A 24,271-nucleotide genomic window follows, 5' to 3' on the forward strand; every position below is an offset into this window, starting at 1 on the left:
TTGATTCTTTAATTTTTCCTGAGTGGCTCTAAAGTTTGGGACGTTGGTGTCCTCTGAATGCTCTGACTTTAAGGGAATATTCCTGAAGGTTCAAGTCCAGGATAAATGTGCATCAGAATTTTCAATTTCCCAGGATGTTGACGATGGTGGGTGGGGTGTCATTCCTGGATTATGTCGAGTCCTTGATTATTTTGGGATCTGCAGCTGGAGATTAATTCAATAGAGAAAGAACTTGCATTTATATCATCCCTGCACAATGTTCCAAAGTGTTTTCCAGTCAATAGTGAACATCGGGATATTCCAAAATCCTAACTTTTGCATTGGAGGTGGGACAGAGGTTTTATGGACTCCAGAGAGGAGTTACCCACCACAAAATTCCCATTTTCTGACCTGCTCCATTACCATGGAATCTATATGGCATTGAGTTAAATTGAGCATTCCCAGATGCTGAGGAAATTTTAAAAACATCATTTGTGGGATATGGGAGTCACTTGGTGTGCCAGGTTTTATTGTCGACCCCTAGTTGCCCTTGAGAAAGTGGTGGGAAGCTGCCTTCTTGAATCACTGCAATCCATGTTAGAGGTATAAGGAGAGACTGACTAGGCTAGGTTTGTATTCCTTGGAACATCAAAGGCCAAAGGGTGACCTTAAAGAGGTTTATAAAATCATGAGGGGTACGGAAAAGCCATGGGATTTTCCCTAGGGTAGTGGTGTCCAAAACTAGAGGGCATGGGTTCAAGGAGGAGAAGGATTTAAAAAGGACCTCGTAATCCTCAAAGCTCACAGTCCCTTGTTATCCAGCGACAATATTTTCATTGGTACAGTGCAAAAAGAGATAGACTGAGTCTCGCTTAAAGGAAAGGTATAAAATTCTTAGCGCAGTGTGAAAACTGATTTTAATACATGACAACAAAACATAGGGGAGTGCAGGTGTATAGAGGTCACGCACTGGTCCTGTTGTGAGGTAACGCATCCCACCACCAGCCTGACCATGTGACACCCTGAGCGTTGCTCTGAGATTGGTAACTGTTTTTATGCAGAAGGTGGTGCGCGTGTGGAATGGGCTGCCAGAGGAAATGGTGGAGGCTAGTACAATTGCAACATTTAAAAGACATCTGGATAGGTACCTGAATGGGAAGGGTTTAGAGGAATATGGGCCAAACACTTGAGACTGGATTAATTGAAGATATCTGGCCAGCATGGACAATTCGGACCGAAGGCTCTGTTTCCAGGAGCTGTACAATTCTATGTGCTGTAGGTAGACACACTTTGCCAAAAGGGAGGGTGTTCTAAGATGCAATAGTGAAGGAATGGTGAAATATTTCCAAGTCAGGATGGTGAGTGGCTTGGAGAGGAGCTTGCAAAGGGTGGTGTTCCTATGTATTGGCCATCCTTGTCATTCTAGGTGGAAATACTGGTGGGTTTGGAAGGTGCTGTCTGAAGAGCCCTGGTGAACTGATGGGCATGGAGGGAAAGTACTTTTCAAGACAGTGAGGAAGGTTTTCTATGATTACAAAGAGATCATAATCAAATGGGTCAGTGGGCTGAAAAATGGAACTCAATTTGGACAAATGCATTTGGTTCAACAAACACAGGCAATGGTAGGACATTGGGTAAAGTTGCAGAGAGACAGCACTTAGGATTTGGGTTTGCATCACATACAGATAGGGTGGTTAAAAAGGCATTTAGCATGCTTGCCTTCATTGCTCAGTCCTTTGAGTATAAGAGTTGGCACGTCATAATGAGATGGTATAGGACATTGGTATGTGAAGCCTCTTCTGGAATACTGAGTCCAATTCTGGTCGCCTAGTTATAGGAAGGATATTATAAGCTGGAGAGAATTCAAAAGACATTTACCAGGATGTTGCTGGATATGGAAGATTTGAGTTATAAAGAAAGGCTGGATAGGCTGACACATTTTTCACTGGAGCATAGGAGGTTCAGAGGTGTATCATAGATTACCTACAGTGTGGAAACAGGACCTTCGGCCCAACAAGTCCACACCAACCCTCCAAAGAGTAACCCACTCAGACCCATTCCCCTACATTTACCCCTGACTAATAACCTACACTACGGGCGATTTTAGCATGGCCATTCCACCTAATCTGCACATCTTTGCACTGTGGGAGGAAACCCACACAGACACAGGGAGAATGTGCAAACTCCACCCAGACAGTCAGCCAAGGCTGGAATCGAACCTGAGGCCCTAGCACTGTGAGGCAGCAGTGCTACCACTGTGCCATTAAGATGAACTTGTAAAAGTTTATGAAAACATGAGCAGTATAGGCAGGGTTAATGGCAGGTGTCTTTTCCCTAGGATGTGGGTTTTTAAGACTAGGGGACATATTATTAAGGTGAGGGGAGAGAGATTTAGAAAAGACATGTGTGGTTTGTGTGTGGAATGAACTCCCAGAGGAAGTGGTGGATGTGGGAACAGTTACAAGGTTTCAAAGACACTTCGATAAATACATGGAAAGATTTGGAGGGATATGGGCCAGGAGCAGGCAGTTTGGTTTGGGAATATGGACTGGTTGGATCGAAGGGTTTGTTTCTTTGTTATATGGCTCTATGAAAGACACAAGAGATACACACATTCTTTTTACATTAAAAGTTGAGCTGACTGGGTTGATCCCTGTCATGTCACTCCTGACAGAAAAGTCCATCAATCCAGAACACCCTTTTAATTGTGATCCTCAAAGCTCACAGTCCTTTGTTATCCAGCGACAGTATTTTCATCGTTACAGTGCAAAAAGACGATAGACTGAGTCTTGCTTAAAGAAAAAAAAGGTACATTTGTTGTAAAAAATTCTTAGCGCAGTGTGAAAACTTGATTTTAATACATGACGACAAAACATAGGGGGGTACAGGTGTATGGAGGTCACGCACTGGTCCTGTTGTGAGGTAACGCATCCCACCACCAGCCCGACCATGTGACACCCTGAGCGTTGCTCCGAGATTGGCAAAGCCTCCTCTGGTCTGGAGGGGTGTGCAGTCAGCTGTGGGAGGGAGTGACCAGTCTCTTGTTCTTTGGTGGTGGAGGAGGAGGTGGAGACTTGGGGCCTTTGCTGTCATCTGGTGTTGGCGGACAGGTGGCCTGTTGGGAAGGAAATACCAAGAAACAGTCAATAAAGAGTTGTTGAGCGGAGTGAAGTGCAATGAAAGCCTCATCTCATCACCACTGGCATGAGTGTTTTGGCAGTTTGGGGGATGATTTGCTCAGCCAATGTTCTGGGGAAGCGAGTTCGATTCCTGCAATGGCAGATGATGGAATTGGAATTCATTAAATAAGAATCTACCAACAGCCGTGAAGCCATTGCTGATTGTCTGAAAAACCCATCTTGTTCACTGTGTCCTTCAGGTATGGAAATCTGCTATCCTTATCTGGCCTGGTCTACATGTGACACCAGACCCACAGCAATGCAATTGACTCTTAACTGCTTTCTCGCCCATGAGGGATGGGCAATAAATGTTGGCTCAGCCAGCGATGTCAACATTCTGTGAATGAATAAACAGGAAAATGAAACATCTATCTGTCTCTGCAGTGCCACTGTCAATCAGGAGATTGAACATAGAAATAGAACATAGAAAAATACAACGCAGTACAGGCCCTTCGGCCCTCGATGTTGCACTTACCAAAGCCTACCTAACTTACACTAGCCCAATAACCTCCATATGCTTATCCAATGCCGGCTTAAATGACCATAAAGAGGAAGAGTCCACCACTGCTACTGGCAGGGCATTCCATGAACTCACAACCCGCTGAGTAAAGATCTCTGGCTCGTGTCCGTCAGTAAGTGAAAATTCCACTTTCTCCTGATTACCCCCCCGAATCCCCCACCCATCCTGCTCCAACTGCAATCCTCCAAGTCCCCGCTCAAAGTGAAGCTCCATTGCTGGTTTGCCAAGTGCTTGGGTGGCACTTGATGCTTCAGTCCTCCCCTAAAAGGGTGACATGGCATCCTCACAAAACTTTAAATCTCAAAAAGAAAATATTCTCCCGTTTTCTCCAGTTCTGGTTTTCTCAATATAGGAAGGATATGGAAGGTGCAGAGGAGTTTCACCGGGATGCTGCCTGGACTAGAGGGCATGTCTTATAAAGAAAGGTTGAGGGAGCTAAGGCTTTTTTCATTGGAGTGAAGAAAGATGAGAAGTGACATGATGGAGGTGTACAAGATGACGAGAGGCATAGATAGGGTGGATAGCCAGCAACTTTTTCCCAAGGCAGAAATGGCTATCACAAGGGGCATAATTTCACTGTCATTGGAGGAATGCACTGCCAGCAGTGGTATTAGAGTCAGATACATTAGGGACATTTGAGTAACTCTTGGATAGGCACATGTATGATAATTAAATGAAGAGTACATAGGTTAGATTGATCTTAGAATAGGACAACATCGAGGACCGAAGGGCCTGTATTGTGCTGTACCTTCTATGTTTTATGTTCTGTATTATTTTCTTTGAAAGCCAAATGTACTGACTCTAGGCAAACCTTGACCAATCGCCAACTAATCAGGTAATAACTTTCAAAACCGGGGTGCAAAACAGTGTGACACACGGGGAACCAATGACTGGACCATGGTGACCAGAAGGTTAGAGGTTACAGAGCCTGGGCTGACCACTAAAAGGCCTCTGCGTTGCTAAGCTGATTATCACTACATGGGGTGTTGGTGAGCTCCACTGCATCAAGTCCAGATCCCAGGATTTTCATTTAACTGTGCGGTTATTCTAAATATGGCAGCTGGGAAAGTGTGAAAGGAGCTAGGTTGTACGATCAAGGAACAAGCTAAGGCCTGCTCTGCCATTCAGTAAGACCACAGCTGATCTGAATTTAACGTCAACGCGACATTTTTAAAATTCATTCCTAGGATGTCGGCATCGCTGGCTAAGCCAGCATTTCTTCCCCACCCCTCATTGCTCATAGGGTAGTTAAGCATCAATCACACGACTGTGAGACCTGGAGGTCAGACCAGGTAAGGATGGCAATTTTCCTTCATAAAGGAAATTTGTGATCCAGTTGGTTCCTCTCCCCCAACCATTCATAATGATTCCATGGTCATCATTGACTCTTAATTCCAGATATCCTTTTTTATTAGAAATTGAACTGAAGTTGTCAAGGTGGGATTTGAATTTGAGATCCCAGAACATTACATGGGTCTCTATTATGTATCTAAAAAGACATCACTAGTTCATTGGCTCCCTTGTAATCTCCTGATAAACTTGCATCCCCCTTTAGTTATCAAGAATGTACCTACCTCTGCCTTAAAAATATTTGCAGTTTCTGCATTATGTGAAACATTGTTGAAGATCAGAAAGCACAGAACAGGAGACTGGACTGTAGGCCTCCAAGTAAGTATCCCCTCTTATCATCCTCTGGATAAGGTAAAGGTAACATTGCCATAGTCCCAGCAGGATTCACCATCATTAGAGAGAAATGACTGGTGATGGTTTATCTTAAGGGTCACCACTCCTCCGCTGAAGGTTGAGGTTGAGAAGTTAGCATCTTCATGGCGACCACAGTTGGTATGGGAATTGAATTGGTGCAGTTGGTGTCATGCTGCACTGCATGAAATTTGCTAAATTTGCTGACTGACCCATTCCTCTGTATGTGGTCATGTTCAATTTGGCCAGGCCAGTGTTTTTTTGCCCATCCCTAATTGTTAAGGGTCCACCACATTGCTGTGGGTCTGGAGTCACGTGTAGATCACACCAGGTAAGGATGGCAGTTTCCTTCCCTGAAGGATATTAGTGAGCCAATGTTCAGTTCCGGCAGTTTCTGTTCACTCACATGTGTGTTACTCTCACTTCTACCATGACGTCAGTTTAGTTTCAATGTTCAATGTCAAGCTAAAATTATAGCTAAAAGTATCCCATGACAAAACTGCAGCATGGGTACAAGATTTATTTTAATGCAAAAACTGTGTTTACTCACCTTATTCTGGAACTGCTCATTCGCTGACCCCTGGTGGATGGGCGGACTCAGGGAATCGCCCTGATCCTGGCTGAAACTCTCCAGGAGTAGAGGGTTAATTTTCTTTGGCAATGGGGGAGGCCTGGCACTCTTTACCCGTCCACCGAAACCATTGATTACAGTAAAGGCCTGTCCTGTGGAACACACATAAGAGCACCAGTGGGTGTTAGAGATCAGGGGAGTTAACAAGAGAAAGCAAAATGTTTGAGCACTGTGATAGAGTGGTGGAGAAGCTTAGCAGGTCTGGCAGCATTTGTGGACGGAGAAACAGAGCTAATGTTTCGAGTCTGGTTTAACTCTTTGCTTCTGAAGTAAAATCATATCAGACTCAAGCATTAACGTTGTTTCAGATTTCAACACCTGCAGTATTTTGCTTTTATTTGGTCACTTTTGTGTTATGACCCCTGTTTCACTCTCCAATTCTGTCCCTGCAACATTTGGGCCGGTGATGGTGGGGAGGGGTAAACAGAACTTTGGTCAGGCCACAGAAGAGTACACCGTTCAGTTCCAGTCAGTGCATGGATTGCATGGTGTGGGTATGGATGAGATACACCAGGATGTTGCCTGGGATGGAGCATTTAAGCTGTGAAGAGAAGGTCATAAGATATAGGAGCAGAATTAGGGAAGGACAATAAATACCAGGAATGAATAAGTATTAGGTTGTTCAGTTAATCAATAAGCTTGGTTTTGTTTCTTTTGAGCAGAAGCATAATATCTTGATCAATTATTTCAATGAGCTGAAGAGTTGCAGATGGAGTTTAATTTGGATAAATGCAAGGTCTTGCATTTTGTTGACACTTTTTTTTGTAAAGTTGTGTCACATGTAGACAGGTTGGTCAAAAAGGCATTCACACACTTGCCTTCACTGCTCAGACTTTTGATCAGAGGAGTTGAGACGTCATGTTGAGGTTGTACAGAATGTTGGTCAGGCCTCTTCTGGAATACTGTGTCCAGTTCTGGTCGCCCTGTCATAGGAAGGATATTATTAAGCTGGAGAGGGTTCAGAAAAGATTTACCAGGACGTTACTGGGAGTGGACGGTTTGAGATATAAGGTGAGGCTGGATAGGCTCTTTTGGTGGATGCATGAGGTTGAGGGGTGACCTTTTAGAAGTTTATAAAGTAATGAGGGGCACAGATAAGGTGAATGGCAGGTGCATTTTCCCTCGGATAGGGGATTTCAAGACCAGGGGGCACATTTTTTAAGGTGAGAGGAGAGAGATTTTATAAAGACATGAGGGGCAATGTTTTTGCACAGAGGGTGGTTTGCATATGGAATGAACTTCCAGAGGAAGTGGTGGGTGTGAGTACAGTTACAAGGTATAATGATATTTGGATAAGTACATGAGTGAGAAACGTTTGGTGGGATATGGGTCAAGCGGAGGCAGATGGGACTGGTTTAGTTTGGGATTATAGTCGGTGTGGACTGGTTGGACCGAAGAGTTGTTTCCGTGCTGTATGACTCCATGACTCTATGAGGGACATGGACAGGATGGATAGAAAGCATTGTTCCCCTTAGTTGAAGTTGGGGGTGGGTCACACTTTGAAGGCTAAGGGCAAAGGTTTATAAGGGATTTGTGGAATTTATTTTTCATCCAGAAGGTGGTGGGGGTCTGAAATGCCCTGCCTGGGAGTAAGGTTGAGGTGAGAAACCTCACAACCTTTAAAAAGTACTTGATGAGCATTTGAAATGTTATAAAATTCAAAGCTATGGGTTAAGTGCTGGAAAGTAGGACCAGTGCAGAGTTAGAATAGTCTGCTGGTACAGACTCAATGAGCTGGAAGGCCTCGTTTGTTTTGTATGATTCTTTGAAGGAGGGAAGGAGAGGAAACTTTCCTGTAGAACCACAAGTTGCTCCATCAATAGTGGCTATCAAACTATTGCTGAAAATAGTTTGAAAGGGGAAGTAGTGGAATGGAATGAAACACAGGAATTGGAGTGAGGAATTCAACCAGGAATTCAGCGGGATATAAAACCCAGATGCACATCTTTGCCACATATTCCCCAGTACCTTTGTGGGGGGTTTGCATTGCAGGCACAGTCACTGTTAGGTATTACAGGATAGGAGGCAGCTATCATTCGAGAAAGGCCCTCCTTTACTGAGGCAGAACAGGATTCAAGACAGCCTTCCTGTCAAGAAGACCTTTGGGTGATATGTACCGGCAGTGGGTAGAACAGTGACTGGTGGGACCCCGTTTGGACACCTCTCATCCTCGAGTCCAGCGGATTGTGGATTTATGTCCTACATCAGGGATTTGAGTATAGGAGTCAAAAAGTGTGGTGCTGCAAAAACCACAACCGGTCGGGCAGCATCGAGGAGCAGGAGAGTTTTGAGCATAAGCCCTTCATCAGGAATGGGAGCATAGGAGTACAGGCTGACCCTCTCCCGTGCTGTACACAGGGGGTGCTGCACTGTTAGAGGTACCATTGTTTAGGTTAGAGGGGGGCACATATTTGGACTGAAAACATTAACTGTGTTACTCTCTCTACAGATGTTGTTGATGGAGTATCCATCCACTGTGGCTCCACGGACTCTCTCATTCAACTGAACTTTAATATGACCACAGTGACCTATTGAAACTGCACTCATATCAACCTGATGCCCAATGGCTTATCCCATGGCACTATTTTGAAGAGCAGAGGAGGTTTCCCTGGCTAATATTGATCCCTTAACCAATATCTCTAAACAGAAGATCTAGTTATTATCAGATTGCTGTTCATGGGAGTTGGCTGCATGTCAATGTGTTTCCTACATCAGGAAATGCTCTTCACTGTCCTCAAGATACTTTAGGACATCCTGAGGTTATGGACAGCACTATATAGATGCATACTATTACTTTATTTTCCACTTACTTCAGTCGGTCTGTACTGCGTTGTCTTTATTTGTCCATGGAGCGTGGTCATCCCTAATTTCCCATGCCTAATGGGCTTAGTGAATGTGGCAGTGTGCTGCCATCTTGAATGGCCGCACTCCTTCAGGCTCAACCTTCTACTTCAGACCAGCTGAGTTGGGGTTAGCTGCATTTTGTAAAAGGAAGGCTATCTTATGATTAAATGGCCAGAGAGCTTTCTTCCTTTAAGCAGATTCTGGGAGGAATCCTTTCACTTGGGACACTTAAGAGATAAATCCAAAGTTTTCACATTTGGAGGTTGGAATGAGAGGATGACCTGAGTTGCTCGTTTGCAGGACAGAGGAGCAGTGGGAGATGAAGGAAGGGAACAGGGTACAATGCGTGAAGGCACCATGGTGTACAACCCTACCTGCTGGACTTGCAGTGTTTCCTTCGGCCGGCTGTTCTGAATTGGGATTGCTTTTCACTGTTCTAGTGTTGCTGATCAGTTGTGGCAGTCTTGAAGGCTCCTAGAAATAGATGGGCATTAACATCATCAAAAGAGGACATCATGGATAATCAACTGTCATGGGATTTAGCTGAAAGATCCCACTGTTCCCAGATAGTGACATTCTCCCCACAGTGCACACACACTGGACTGGATTTCCACTAAATCTAAAGGAACCCCTGTTACATTTAAGAAGTATGTAGATGCATATTTATGATGCTAAGGCAAAAGAACTCTGTGGCCAAGGGCTGGAAAATGGGATTAGAATACCAAAGTGGTAGATTTTGACTGATGGGCTGAATGATTTTTTTTTTGCTGTTGATCTCCATGACTCTCTGAATGTGGAGCCATCTAAAAATGACAAGCTCGATCCAATTCTGAGATTCCCATTCCTCGTTCCTGGCTGAGCTGATTTTCACTGATGTAGGACAAGACCTGACCCCTGTACGCTGAATCTACCAGGACCATTTCTTGCTCACCACAATCTCTCCCTCCCCACTTCTCCAACTGAAAATATCCATGGAGCATGGCCACATTCTCAATGACTTGAGGTTCATGGCCCCAGAGGCGTCGTGACCCATCGTCCACATTCAGGAATCTTGTAAACATTAATGTCAAAAAGTCTGTTCTGTGCTCCCCATGTCCATGCACGTCACCTCAATGACAGCATATACCCCTCACCCACTTCCATGGAACTTCATAGCCCTATACCAACTCAGAAGCAATTCGGCGTGGACTTGTAGGGCCAAAAGGCCTGTTTCCATACTATAGGGATTCTATTCTATTCAGACACTGCCATTACCGTCCCTAATTATCCCTTATCCCACTGACAGGACAGACGCAGCAGAGGTGGCGATAGAATGATGTACAATTGGGAAGGAGTTCTGGGAACCCACACTGACACCAGACCACAAGAAGTCTCATGGCATCATGGAATCAGATGAGCAAGGAAACCTCCTGCAGATTACTATGTTCCAACCTCCTTCAGCAGATGTATCAGTGCTCCTACATGTTCATCAACACTTGGAGGAAGGACTTAGGGTGGTCAGGGAACAGATTGTACTCTGGCTAGGGGGTCTTCATGTCCACATCAAGAATGTCTCGGCAGTTGTACTACTGATTGAACTGGTCATGTCCTAAAGGACATAGTTGTTAAACTGGGTCTCCAAATGGGATTAAGGAACCAACAAGAGGGAAGAACATATTTGACTTCTTGACCATTAGAACCTGCCTCAGATATTAGTGAGGAGGACATTTTAGAACATAGGACATTACAGCGTAGTACAGGCCCTTTGACCCTCGATGTTGTGCCATCCTGTGAAACCAATCTGAAGCCCATCTAACCTACACTATTTCATTTTCCTATCCAATGACCATTTAAATGCCCTTAAACGTTGACAAGTCTACTACTATGCAGGCAGTGCATTCCAAGCCCTTACTACTCTCTGAGTATTTGCAGGGATGACAGGACTGAGTTGTAATTCCTGATGCCTAGGTTGATGCTTTAGATTCCCTACAGTATGGAAACAGGCCCTTTAATCTATGTTCCCTGGTCATTGATCCCTCTATCCAGAGATGATAAACTCGCAGCACCACTACCTTGGCCAAGGGCCGTACGTGAGTAAGAGGGGACCCTCAGGAAAGGTTATGAGAGTGACTGATCTGTACATGTGTATTTGGTTGTAAATGTTCCATTGTTTATTGGTGATATTTAATGGGGAATGGAGAAATTCAGCTTGGATGCATTTGTTGAATTGTAAAAGTTCACAAAGTTAGTATTTGGGCACTGACAGATAAAAGATGATTTCCCACAAACAGGTTCACCACAAACCAGGAAGACAGGGATTTTCCGCACTGGAATGTGATTGCCATACGGTGAGGTACCTCAGTAATGTCTGGAGGAGGGGGAGCAGCCACAGACAACTTTCTGGAACTGAACAGCCCACTGACTCTGTTCTCCTTCCTGGTAAACTTCCTCTCCTCGGCATCTTTCACCCCGCTGTCCAGCGATTTCTCCTGGGAACGGCAGCTCTGCTTCTTTGGCAACGGTGGCTCTGCCCCACTGTCAGGAACAATAACAGCGGCTTGCATTTAGATAGCGCCTCTCATAACCTCAGGACAAAGCGCTTGACCAGTGGCGATACGCTTTTCTGAAATATGGTCACGGTTGTAACATCGAAAAGGTGACACTGAATCAACACACACAGGTTCCCAAAAGCACCAATCATTTTTGTTCTACTAATTTTAGGCTGAGGATAAATTGGTCAGGATTTTTCAAATAATCCTTTCATGTATTTGGGTGCCTCTGGCTCAGCCAACATCTGTAGCCCATCCCTAACTGCGCTCAAGATGGTGCAGTCCATGTGGTGCTGGTACACCCCACAGTGCAGCCAGCATTAAATGATCTAACAGGGGTTAGCAAGAAACGTTGGCCTAGCCAGTAATGTCAACGTCTCTTCAGGCTCATGCCCGAAACGTCGATTCTCCTGCTCCTTGGATGCTGCCTGACCTGCTGTGCTTTTCCAGCAACACATTTTCAGCTCTGATCTCCAGCATCTGCAGTCCACACTTATTCCTTATATCTTTCTCAACCCAATTCTTCTGCCTTTTCCCATTAACCCCTGATCTCCTTACTAATCAAGAACTTATGTATCTCTATGTTGATTACACCAAAGGACTTCAGTGGTAATGAGTTCCACAGATTTATCACCCACATTTCAGTTTGAAAGGGTCATCTGTTCACCCTGAGGCTCTGCCTCAAACCTAATCTCTCTAACGAGTAAAAACATCTTCTCCGAGTCCATCCTATCTAATCCTTTCAGTATTATGTAATATTCAATCAAATCCCCCCCTCCTGCTTCTACACGCCATAGAGTACACTGCTAAATGGTTTGGATGTAAACTTTGGAGGTATAGTTCGTAAGTTTGCAGATGACACCAAAATTGGAGGTGTACTGGACAGCGAAGAAAATTACCTCAGAGTACAACTTAATTAGCTGGGCCAATGGGCTGAGGAGTGGCAGATGAAGTTTAATTTAGATAAATGTGAGGTGCTGCAGTTTGGAAAACCAAATCAGAGCAGGACTTATACACATAATGGTAAGATCCTAGGAGTGTTGCAGAACAAAGAGACCTTAGAGTGCAGGTTCATAGTTCCTTGAAAGAGGAGTCACAGGTAGATAGGATAGTAAAGGTGGTGTTTGATATATTTTCCTTGATTAGTCAGAGTATTGAGTGTAGGAGTTGGGAGGTTATGTTGCGGTTGTACAGGTCATTGGTTAGGCCACTTTGGAATATTGTGTGCAATTCTGGTCTCCTTCCTTTAGGAAGACTGTTGTGAAAATTGAAAGAGTTCAGACAAGATTTACAAGGATGTTGCCAGGGCTGGAGGATTTGAACTATAGGGAGAGGATAATTAGGATGGGGCTGTTTACCCTGAATCGTTGGAGGCTGAGGGACGACCTTATAGAGATTTATAAAATCATGAGGGGCATGGAAAGGATAAATAGACAAGGTCTTTCCCCCCTGGGGTGGTGGAGTCTAGAACTAGAGGGCATAGGTTTAGGGTGAGAGGGGAAAGATATAAAAGGGACCTAAGGGGCAACCTTTTCACACAGAGGGTGGTGTGTGGATGGATTGAGCTGCCAGAGGAAGTGGTGGAGGTTAGTCTGATGGCAACTTTTAAACGGCATTTGGATGGGTATATGAATAGGAAGGGTTTAGAGGGATATGGGCCGAGTGCTGGTAAATGGGACTAGATTGGGTTGGGATATCTGGTCAGCATGGACGAGTTGGACTGAAGGGTCTGTTTCCATGCTGTACATCTCTATTATTCAGTAACTCTCTCTACAGAGTCAGCATTCTCAACTACTCCTCATACTGAAAGCCCTTCGTCACTGGATTATTCTTGTAAATTTCCTCTGCATCCCCTCCAACACCAAAACATCCTTGACGAGATACAGGGTCCAAAAGTGCTCACAATATTCTAAATGTAGTCTTATACTCAGCAGTACATTTCTGTTCTTATGTTCTAGTCCTCTTGAAATGAATGCTAACATTATATTTGCCTTCATAACTGCCATCTGAACTTGCAAGTTAACCTTAAGAGAATCCTGAACTCAGACTCCCCAGTCACTTTTGTCTTTCAGATTTCCAAAGCCTTTGCCCATTTAGAAAGCAGTCTCCATCTCCATTCTTCCGAACAAACAGCATAATCCCAGACTTTTCCATATTGTCTTCCATCTGCCACTTCTTTGTCCACTCCCCTAGCCTTGGAAGTTCTTCTGCAGCATCCCTGCTTAATATCTTTGCGACATCTGCAAATGTAGCAATAACGCCCTCATTTCTTTCACCCAGATCATTAATGTCTAATGTGAATAGTTGTGGTCCCAATGTGGGACACCTGCAGAACTCCACCAGTCACTGGCTGCATCCTGAAAAGACCTCTTTATCCCTACTCTCCGCCTTCTGCCAGTCAGCCAATCTTCTATACTTTATAAATAACTACTTGTCTGTGAAACATATGAGGTTATAATGAGGATGTGAAAGGCTGTGAACAATTAATGGTTTCTTTTTTCGTGCCTTACCTGTCTCCAGAAACCCTGGGTGATTCTTTCTCAGAGCTTGAAGAACTCGAGGAACTCAAGGAGATCACAGACAGCGGCCGAAACGATCGGATCATGGAGCGAGGGCGGCTTCCTCCGCCTCCACCTCCTCGCCTCTCCTCAAATAAAGACTGAAAAAAAAAACGGTACCACATAGGGAAGCTATTACTTTCTCAAGTTTGGCAGGATCTCAGTCTCCCTTTGGCAATTTGATTCTTCGGTGGTTCATTTAAGGATCTGAGCACTGGAGGGGTCTAGACTAAAATGAGCCTGTTTCAAACCCACACTCGGGATTAAATTGAGAATCTCACTCTAAGGAGGTCTAATCCAATGGAAAACATGACTTCTTATTAAACAAACCTTGCAGAAGCCTTGGAGAGAGATGCAACATGAAAAAAAACATTATGGACTATATAGGTACTGAGAAGGTATAAAGATTGAACAGATTGAAGCGCTTTTCTGTAGAGTAGGGAAGGCTGAAGGGTGAATTGCTATAAATATGCTCAAATATAAGCACAGAGCATATTTGTTAAAAGAACCATGAACTGAACTATGTACATCATGGATAGAGCAGGGAGTGATCGATGTATGACTATCATGGGGTAAGTCATTCGTATGTCACTGGATGTCACATGAGCTGGCATCACTTCTGTGATTCTACTGATAATTTTTGCCTAATAACTGCAGAGCTCTTTCAAATGACAAAGGTGGTTCACAGGATAGGTGTTGAGAAACATTCCCTGCTTGGGTACTGTCCAAACCTGAGGATCACAAATATCAGAGCTGAAAATGTGTTGCTGGTTAAAGCACAGCAGGTCAGGCAGCATCCAAGGAACAGGAAATTCGACGTTTCGGGCCAGAGCCCTTCATCAGCCCTTCAGATCACAAATATCAGACAAGATAGGAGGTGGCTAAAGACATTGGAGAATTAAGAAGCAATTTCTTTACCTCAAGAGTAGGAAGGTGGAACTCACTATGATATGCAATGTTGAGACAAACAGCAGAAGTTTATTTCAGAGGAAGCTAGATAAACACATGAGGGAAAAGGAATAGAAGGATACGTTGATTATATGGGATGATAAAGGTTGGGAGGAAACTCTTTGGGCCACAAAGACTGACATGGACCAGAAGGGCTGAATGGCCTGTTTCTCTGCAGTAGAGTATTGTAATTGTATATATCCTGAATGGCTGGATAATGCACAGTTGACATTGAGGATATAACTGTTTTGGTCACTGGGAATAATTTTAAAATGACTGTAACTCAAATTATCTGCCTTACACTTTTATTGAAAAAAGAAATAAATAAATAATCAGCATCCCCCCTATGAGAACCTCATAGCCATTTCCTGCACAAGATTCAAGTGTACATGAACATCCATAGGATTTTATGTTTTGGTTTTAATGAAACACGTTCGATGTGCTGATGATTTCCTAAATAACTTCCTGACATCAGTCCAAAATTTGATTTTTGAACCAGTTTCGACTTGTGACCCATCTCCTTCACTATTCCCCCATAAGGCCTTCAGAAACAGGAATAGCAGCATGCCATTCAGTGCCTCATAGCCACTTACCTGGGATTCCCTGACTGATCAAGAATCTATCAATCTCACCCTTTAATATATACGTGGATTCTGCCTCCACAGCTCTCTGTGTCAAGGAGTTCCAAAGACACACAACCCTCTGAGAGAAGAAATTCCTCCTCATCTCAGTCTGATGTTAGTGTCCTTTTATTCTGAGACTAGTCGAGATTGGTCCTAGAGTTTCCCATGAGGGGAAACACCCCCTCCAACAGTGCTCCCAATCCTCCTCTCAACATGTGAATGGCTCCATTGACTCACCAGGTCTCGCACTCCATACTCATTCTCCACCTTCGTTTTGAGCTGGGCAAAGCATTCCTCCATCCGATCATGGAAAGGTTTCAGAGCCTCAGTGACCTTTTTCCCATGAACTTTGATCCCTTCCTCCAGCAATGGGATCTTCAAAGGAGAGAACCAGAGATAAATGACAAACAGTGAATTGCACCCAACTTCCTGTTTATTGTCCACAATTTAGAAGGCTGAAAAGAGAAGATATGTTAAATTGTTCCCTTATAACCCCTAGGTAGACCATATTTATAGTCGAGAGTGTGGTGATTGAAAAGCAAAGCAGATGCAGCATCCAATGAGCAGGAGAGTTGATGTTTTGGGCAAAAGCCTTTCATCAGGAATGAGACATTCCCTGTCTCATTCCTGATGAATGGCTTTTGCCCAAAATGTCGGCTCTCCTGCTCCTTGGATGTTGCCTGACCTGCTGTGCTTTTCCAGCACCACACTCTCAACTCTAATCTCCAGCATAGAACATAGAACATAGAACATAGAAAGATACAGCGCAGTACAGGCCCTTCGGCCCTCGATGTTGCGCCGACCGAATCCTACCTAACCTACACTAGCCCAATAACTTCCAAATGCCTATCCAATGCCCGCTTAAATGACCATAAAGAAGGAGAGTTCACCACTGCTACTGGCAGGGCATTCCATGAACTCACAACCCGCTGTGTAAAGAATCTACCCCTAACATCTGTCCTATACCTACCACCCCTTAATTTAAAGCTGTGTCCCCTAGTAACACCTGACTCCATTAGCGGTAAAAGGTTCTCAGTGTCGACCCTATCTAAACCCCTAATCATCTTATACACCTCTATCAAATCTCCCCTAAACCTTCTCTTCTCCAATGAGAACAGCCCCAAGTGGCTCAGCCTTTCCTCATAAGATTTTCCTACCATTCCAGGCAACATCCTGGTAAACCTCCTCTGCACTCGTTCCAATGCCTCCACATCCTTCCTATAGTATGGCGACCAAAACTGCACACAATACTCCAGATGAGGCCGCACCAGAGTCTTATACAGTTGCAACATGACCTCAGGACTCCGGAACTCAATTCCTCTACCAATAAAGCCCAGTACACCATATGCCTTCCTCACAGCATCTGTAGTCCTCACTTGCAAGACCATACTTACAGTACTGTGAACAGTTCTGATCTCCATAACATATAGAAATCAAATTAATGAGACATTAGAGAAGGTGCAAAAAAAATTTACTGAGAATTTTATCCTAACTTGGTGGTGCCTGGACACCATTAGCTAGGCCAGCATTTATTGCCTGTCCTTTGTTGCCCTTGAGAAGGTGGTAGTGAGCTGCAGTCCATGTGCTGTAGGTAGACTCACACTAAAATCATGAGGGGCATGGATAGGGCAAGTAGACAAGGGGTGGGTGGGTGAGTCCAGGACGAGAGGGCATAGGTTTGAGGTGAGAATGAAAGATATAAAAGGGACCTAAGGGGCAACGTTTTCACACAGAGGGTGGTGCGTGTATGGAATGAGCTGCCAGAGGAAGTGGTGGAGGCTGGTAAAATTCCAACATTTAAAAAGCATCTGGATGGGTATATGAATAGGAAGAGTTTAGAGGGATATGGGCTGGGTGCTGGCAAATGGGACTAGATTGATTTAGAATATCCAGTTGGCATGGACGAGTTGGACTGAAGGGTCTGTTTCTGTGCTGTTTAACTCTATGACATTATCTTCTAAAGCGGCTCATTGATATATTTATTTGGATGATACTGTTGTGCATTGCCTTAGAATGTTATTCAATACACCTTACTGTTTTTGTTTCGATTCACCTGCAGGCGGGGAAGATTTTATTCTTTCAGTCTTGTCAGTTGCTTTCAAAACTCCCACCCAAAACTCAAACAAATTACCCTTTAACCTTTAATAGTCCAACAAAGACCAGGCTGGATGTGTATTCCCTCCTTCATAATCAACCCTTGGAGACCTGGCACCATTCTGTGAAGTCTGTGCTTTACTCTTTGCAAGTACCAATATAAAACGCGTTCTGTCTGGAATCATAGAATCCCTTCAGTGTAGAAAGAAGCCATTCAGCCCATCAAGTCCACACTGATCCTCCCACCCAGACTCAGCCACTCCCAACCCTAAACCTGTAACCCTGCATTTCCCACGGCTAATCCACCTAGCCTGCCCACCCTTGGACACTATAGCATTGTCAATCCACCTGACCTGCACATCTTTGGACTGTGGGAGGAACCTGAGCACCTGGAGGAAAACCATGCAGACTCGGGGAGATTGTGAAAACTTCACACAGGCAGTTACCCCAAGCTGGAGTTGAACATGGGTCCCTGGCACTATGCTAGCCACTGAGCCACCATTCTGCCCAGGTACTGTAGAGCTGCAGCAATTTAGTCTCTGAGAGACCCACAACACCAAACTGGGTGAAAGTCACCTTTATCCCAAGGAAGTGTCAAACTATCTCATCCTGTAGTAAAGCTCCCTCCACTTCACATTTAAGCTCTGAAGGCTGTGAAAATTAAAAAGTTCTGTTAAAAATATTCTCACTCATACATTTCCATAAAATAGAATGAAACAGTTGCATTTTTCAGGTCAATGTGGGATTGGTCAGATCCCATCGACAGTATTTTGAGAAGAAGATTCAGTTCTGGAATCCACATTATAGGAGGAATGTGATTGCATGATTTGTCTGGTTAGTGCACAAAACAATATTTTTCATTGTATTGTGGTACATGTGACAATAAATCGCATCAAATCAAAGGTCGTGGAAGGATTTGAAAACAAGGATGAGAGTTTCAAACCAAGGCTTGGCTCATCAGAAAGCAACTGTAAGTGGTCTCAGGTTTGTAGAGGACACAAAGCCGAGAAGTGTGGTGCTGGAAAAGTACAGCAGATCAGGCAGCATCCAAGGAGCAGGAGAGTCGACATTTCGGGCATAAGCCCTTCTCCTCCTCGATGCTGCCTGACCTGCTGTGCTTTTCCAGTGCCACACTTTTTGACTCTGCCCTCCAGCATCAGTAGTCCTCACTTTCTCCCAAAGGGTACAAAGTCAGTCAGTTGTTAGAGAAAATGGCCAACTCCATTGTGAACTGCGCATTAGGATTACTGATGTTATCAAGAAACAGGGAGAGGGTGCAGAGGGGAAACTTCAGCAGGTCGGGCAGCAAGTGTGGAGAGAAATCAGAGTTAGCGCTTCAGGTCAGGTGACCCTTCTTCAGAACTGATCAGTTCTGGGAAAGGGTCACTGGACCTGAAACGTTAACTCTGATTTCTCTCCACAGATGTTGCCAGACCTGCTGAGCTTTTCCAGCAATTTCTGTTTTTGTTTCATTTACGGCATCCTCAGTTCTTTCGGTTTTTTACTTTCCAGCCCACTCTATTTCCAAAGGAAAGTCAAATTGGATTCAAAATGGCAACTTCATTCGTCTTCTACATATTCACCTTGACCTGCTGAGCATCTGCTCGAATATTCCTTTGTCTGATGATTCTCCAACAGGTTTTGTTGAAAGTAATGCAGCATCCGCAGGGGAGCATTGGCTGGGGGGGGGGGGGGGGGGCGGTGGGGTGGGGGGGGGAGGTGGAGTTTTTGTTGTCCATCCCTACAGGGCAGTTGAGTCAGCCATATTACTGCGAGTCACATGTAGGCCACATCAGGTGAGAACAGCACATTTCTTTCCCTATAGTATATTAGAGTGGACATTTGTAACAATTAACGAGAATTTCAGTTTGCGACTAATTTCATATTAATCGAGTCTAAGTTCTACTAGCTGCTGTTGGTAGATTTGAACTAACCTCCTTGTATTCCTCGAGTTTTTTACCTTGAACTCTGGATTGAAAATTCAGTGACATCCCCACCACAGCATACCACCTTCTGCCAAATGGTCACGGACCACAGTGAACAGGAATTAATGAGAGTTGGGGGCAATTTGGATAAATTCCTGGTTTTTTTTGGAAGGGGGGTTGGTGTATAAAATAGGAGGCCTACCAGGCATGGATTGGAATAATTGAAGCTGACGAAGCTGATGGATGAGGGTTTCAGGAACAAATAATCTGAGGAAGGAAAAATGGCGTTGCTTTCTGATTCAGGTGCAAGAGTGCTGCCCCACAGGCAAACTGGACATTGAGCTAAGATATGTATCAGATATGATAGTATTACCTTGAGGGAAATCCTTGTGACATATCTAAGCTGGGACCAATGTCCCTTCATCTAGCACAGGCTCTTTGCTGTAAGAAGTCACTCTGCTCACCTGCCATGCAATGAGATCCTTCAATTTCATGATGTTTTCCATATCTTCTGGGTGCTCACGCATATATTTTTCGGTGAAGAATGCCTAAAGGAGCAAAAATATCAATTGAAAAGTTTGTTCATCTCCTAGATGGTAGCAACACCTAACTAGCATTTTATACCCATCAGTCAAAATAGCTCAGGCCTCAACTCCCTTCAGGTTGTACTTATTTTGTGAAGTAATCTTTAATTCTGATACGACAGTGGCATCCCCACAAATATAACATATGTGATTTTGGCCTAATCTTTGAAACTGGTCAACGTTTCTTACATTTTATTTTTCCTCCTTCCTTTCTCCCCCACAGTGCAGACAGACAGTGAAGTTCCACAGGGGTCTGTACTTGGACTGCAGCACTTTCCAGTCAAAGACTCAGCTGACAGGAGTGAAGGCACGGTGGCTTAGTGGTTAGCACCGCTGTCTCAGAGTGCGAGGGACCTGGGCTCAATTCCATTTTGGGTGACTGTCTGTGTGGAGTCTATATGTTCTCCCTGCCTCCCAGAGCCCAAAGATGTTTTGCTGAGGTGGATTAGTTATAGGAAGTATAGGGTAGGGGACAGGCTCTGTGTGGAAAGATTGATGTCGTGTTGAATGGCATCTTTCCTCATGGTAGGGATTCCATGACGGGAAATGAACTGGGGTTTTCTGGCTAAGAGCTAAGGACAGGACGAGTGCATCACATTCTTTTTCAAGCCCCTTTCACAGCTAGCCTTTGGAACATTTAGATCAAGCATTTACACCTGTGTTAGCGCAACTAACAGGTTCGAAGCAAATATTTGAAGCTCTTCACCAGTGGGAGGTCTCTCCACACCATTAACTTGTAATCTTTTCACCAGAAACCTTGGTCAATTTGACTTGCCCAGTCATTCTTCGAACAAATCAGGTTTGCAGCATTGTTTTCTGTTTACTACTCATACTAGAGCCCAAATACACATGAACTGCAACACCACTTGTTCTTTCTTAAAGCAACACTACAGTATTTGGAACAGCTCTTTGTAGTCAGTGCATGTAGAGGCACAAATTAACTCACAACAACGGGAGATTGCAATCATCTTGTCTCGACTGCTTACACCATCCTCAGCAAAGTGGCCATTCATCAGGAGCTCCAGTGTGCTCTATTATTTTATTGACTTGACGACTGCAAACTCAGTTGCCACCATGCTCAGTCTGTACACGGTACTCACTTGCTGTTTTTTTTTTAGAGATGAGCTGACTTTATTGTGATAGATTCTGGATCAACGGTGCTGGAAGAGCACAGCAGTTCAGGCAGCATCCAACGATGCTGCCTGAACTGCTGAGCTCTTCCAGCACCGCTGATCCAGAATCTGGTTTCCAGCATCTGCAGTCATTGTTTTTACCATCTTTATTGTGATAGATGCAAAGTACTGCCGGAAATTTGAAATAAAAACAGATGGAGAAACTTGCTTCCATAAATTGGACGCAAAACGTTAATTCAGATGGTGTCAGACCAGCTGAAATTTTCCAGCATTTTCTGTATTTATTTTAATGTCATTGTTGTTGCCTTTGGCAGGTTGATCATTACTTGGTGGATATTTCATACAGAAGTGCATGACTATGATTTAATTATTCACATGATTCACATTGCTGGCAATTCCTAACGGCCAACTACAGAGGATTCCTGTGGTACAGTGATTGTGTCCCAATTCCTGAGCCAGAAAGCCTGGGTTCAAGTCTCTGCCTGCTCTAGAGGCGTGTAATGAATGCATCATAATATCTATCTGAACAGGTTATTTTTTTTTAATTAGCCACACTGCTGTAGGTTTAGAGTCACACATAATCATAGACTAGGTGAGGGTGGAAAGTGCTCTCTCTGAATAACATTAGAGATCCAGATGTGTTTTTAACAATTTGATTGTTTCGTGGGGACCATGACTGGCGGCAAACTTTTATTGCGAATTTTAGTGCAATTACGTTTAAACTCCCCACCTACCTGTGGTAAGCTCTAAATCTTTATATCAGAAGTGCCAATCACCAGATTATTAATCCAATAATTTAACTAGTAGACTGTGGGGAAAGTGATCGTAGCATCATACAGCACGGAAACAGACCCTTCGGTCCAACCCGTCCACGCCAACCATGTTCCCAAACTAAACTAGTCTCACCTGCCTGTGTTTGGCCCATATCCCTCCAAACCTTTCCTATTCATGAACTGCTCCAAATGTAAACATTGTAACTGTAACCACATCCAACAATTCCCCTGGCAGCTCATTCCACACATGAACCATACTCTGTCTAAAAAAAGTTATACCTCATGTCCTTTTTTAAATCTTTCTCCTCTCACCTTCAAAATGAGCCTCCTCGTGATGAACTCCCCCACCCTAGGGAAAAGACTCTTATCTACGCCCCTCAATATTCTGCAAACCTCTATAAGATCATCCCTCAACCTCCTACACTCCAGTGTAAAAAGTCCCAGCCTGTTTTTGTACCTCAAACCCTCCACTGCTGGCAACATCCTAGTAAGTTTTTCCTGAATCCCCTCTAGTTTTACAATATCCTTCCTATTGCAGAGTGACCAGAACTGGACACATGTTGGTGTGATGGTAATGTCACTGGACTAACAATGCAGAACACCAGGCAAATGTTCTACAGATATGGGGTAAATTCACATCATGGCTGAAATGTGAAGTTGATAAAATTTGGAATAAAAAAGCAAATGTCATGAAACATAACATGCCTGGTCCATGAATATCCTACCCTCCTAACTCTAGACCCACAGTCTCTGAGCAGTAGGGAAATGCTGGCCGAGCCAATGAAACCACCTCTTGTGAATGAATGAAAATAAATTTTACAAGACCATCAATCAGGCTGTGGAATACTCTAGTAGGTGCAGTGGCAGTGTCCCCATTTTGATCCAGGTTCAAGTCCCATCTGCTTCAGGGGTGTGCCATAACACCTCTGAACAAGTTGAGTTGAAAATATCTCTAACTGCCTATACCTTAATGTGCAGTGGCATCTTCCTGGTTAGTATTTTTCAACCATTCTCTATGATTGAGTACAAATACTGGCAACAAAGTGTTATCTGTGGATCAAAAGGTAGTGGGTCAAGTCCCCATACCAGAGACATGGATCTTGGCTGCCACTTCATTGCAAAGCTCATGGAGTAATGTATGAGGTTGGGATGTTCTGCCTTTCCAATGAGATTTCACGCACAGGCTCCAAATGGTTGAAAAAGACCCCAGGACTGCATTTGGAGGGCCAAGGGTATTCTTTCCATTGCCTGCATCAGCACCATTATACACCAAAAGATAACTGTATTTAGACAGAATTCAAGTCCACACTTTTACTGAGAGGTTCATTTCAGCTAGTAACACTCCATAAAACCCACACGCCACCAGTTATCAGCTCTCCCTATTTTTACAACCAAAGCAAACTCAACTAACTTTGAATTAATACATCCTTCATTGTCCCCTCATTCCATTCAGGCATTCCTTCAGACAATATTAGACAGTTACATAATTATGCTTCCCCTAACATCACTAAACATGGTTGGGGTGATGCAGGGATTGGCTATAGGAGGTATCACATATGTGACAGACAGACAGGAGGAACCACAGAGTCTTTGCCTGGACACCATTATCCCTCATACAAAAGATACAGATTACCTGTTCATGACCACCCTGATGTTTGATGGACTCTTGCTGTGTGTGATCCAGCTATCTCACTTCCTGTATCCCAACAGAGACAACACTTCAAAAACAAATATGCTGTTGGCTCAAAGGTGCTTTGGAAAACCCTGAGGGCTGGTAGGGGAGTAGAAAAAATGTCAAGACATGCTTTCCCTTTTGTAGCCACAACTCACCGTTTCATATTTGGTGAATCCACCCATGACAGCAGGGTCTACTGTCCCATTCAGAAGCATAGAGAGGGGGTTGATGGAAAGGTTAGGATCACTGTGGTGCTGGTTGATCATGGTTAATATCTTATCATTGCTGGTCTGCATCGTTTCAATGGCATTCTCCAATGGGCTAATGAAAGTCTGTGGAATACAAAAGCCACAAATTAATGCAACAGACTAAATTTTTCACACGCACACCAGCCTCACCATTGTGATTAAGTGCTCAAGATTTGCTATGTTCAATCACTGTGAGAATTGCACCCCAGGCAAAACAGGTTTTATGAGGCCATTTAGCCCATCAAGTCCATGGTGGCTGTCTCTACACCAAGACAACCTCTTTATGGCTAGATGTTCAGCACCATCCATGACTCCTCAGGACCTGATG

General features: G+C 44.0%; 1 protein-coding gene across 2 annotated transcripts in view; it reads right to left on the reverse strand.

The window, feature by feature from the left end:
- Positions 1 to 2,622: 2,622 nt before the first annotated feature.
- The window catches only part of LOC132824791 (dedicator of cytokinesis protein 2-like), a 1,235,709-nt gene continuing 1,214,060 nt past the window's right edge, over positions 2,623 to 24,271 (reverse strand). Inside the window, exons 45-53 of one of the 2 annotated variants that reach the window (XM_060839560.1) lie at positions 23,851 to 24,027; positions 19,995 to 20,078; positions 15,749 to 15,886; positions 13,893 to 14,041; positions 11,191 to 11,368; positions 9,229 to 9,328; positions 6,829 to 6,933; positions 5,930 to 6,102; positions 2,623 to 3,094 (exon numbers count right to left, since the gene is read on the reverse strand). In XM_060839560.1, coding sequence (XP_060695543.1) covers positions 2,993 to 3,094; positions 5,930 to 6,102; positions 6,829 to 6,933; positions 9,229 to 9,328; positions 11,191 to 11,368; positions 13,893 to 14,041; positions 15,749 to 15,886; positions 19,995 to 20,078; positions 23,851 to 24,027 — 1,206 coding nt within the window. In that variant the 3' untranslated portion in view covers positions 2,623 to 2,992. The remainder of the gene's footprint in view (positions 3,095 to 5,929; positions 6,103 to 6,828; positions 6,934 to 9,228; positions 9,329 to 11,190; positions 11,369 to 13,892; positions 14,042 to 15,748; positions 15,887 to 19,994; positions 20,079 to 23,850; positions 24,028 to 24,271) is intronic. The other variant, XM_060839646.1, reaches the window with a different exon arrangement.

The sequence above is a fragment of the Hemiscyllium ocellatum genome, chromosome 1 (assembly GCF_020745735.1).
Source record: "Hemiscyllium ocellatum isolate sHemOce1 chromosome 1, sHemOce1.pat.X.cur, whole genome shotgun sequence".
Taxonomy (NCBI): Eukaryota; Metazoa; Chordata; class Chondrichthyes; order Orectolobiformes; family Hemiscylliidae; genus Hemiscyllium; species Hemiscyllium ocellatum.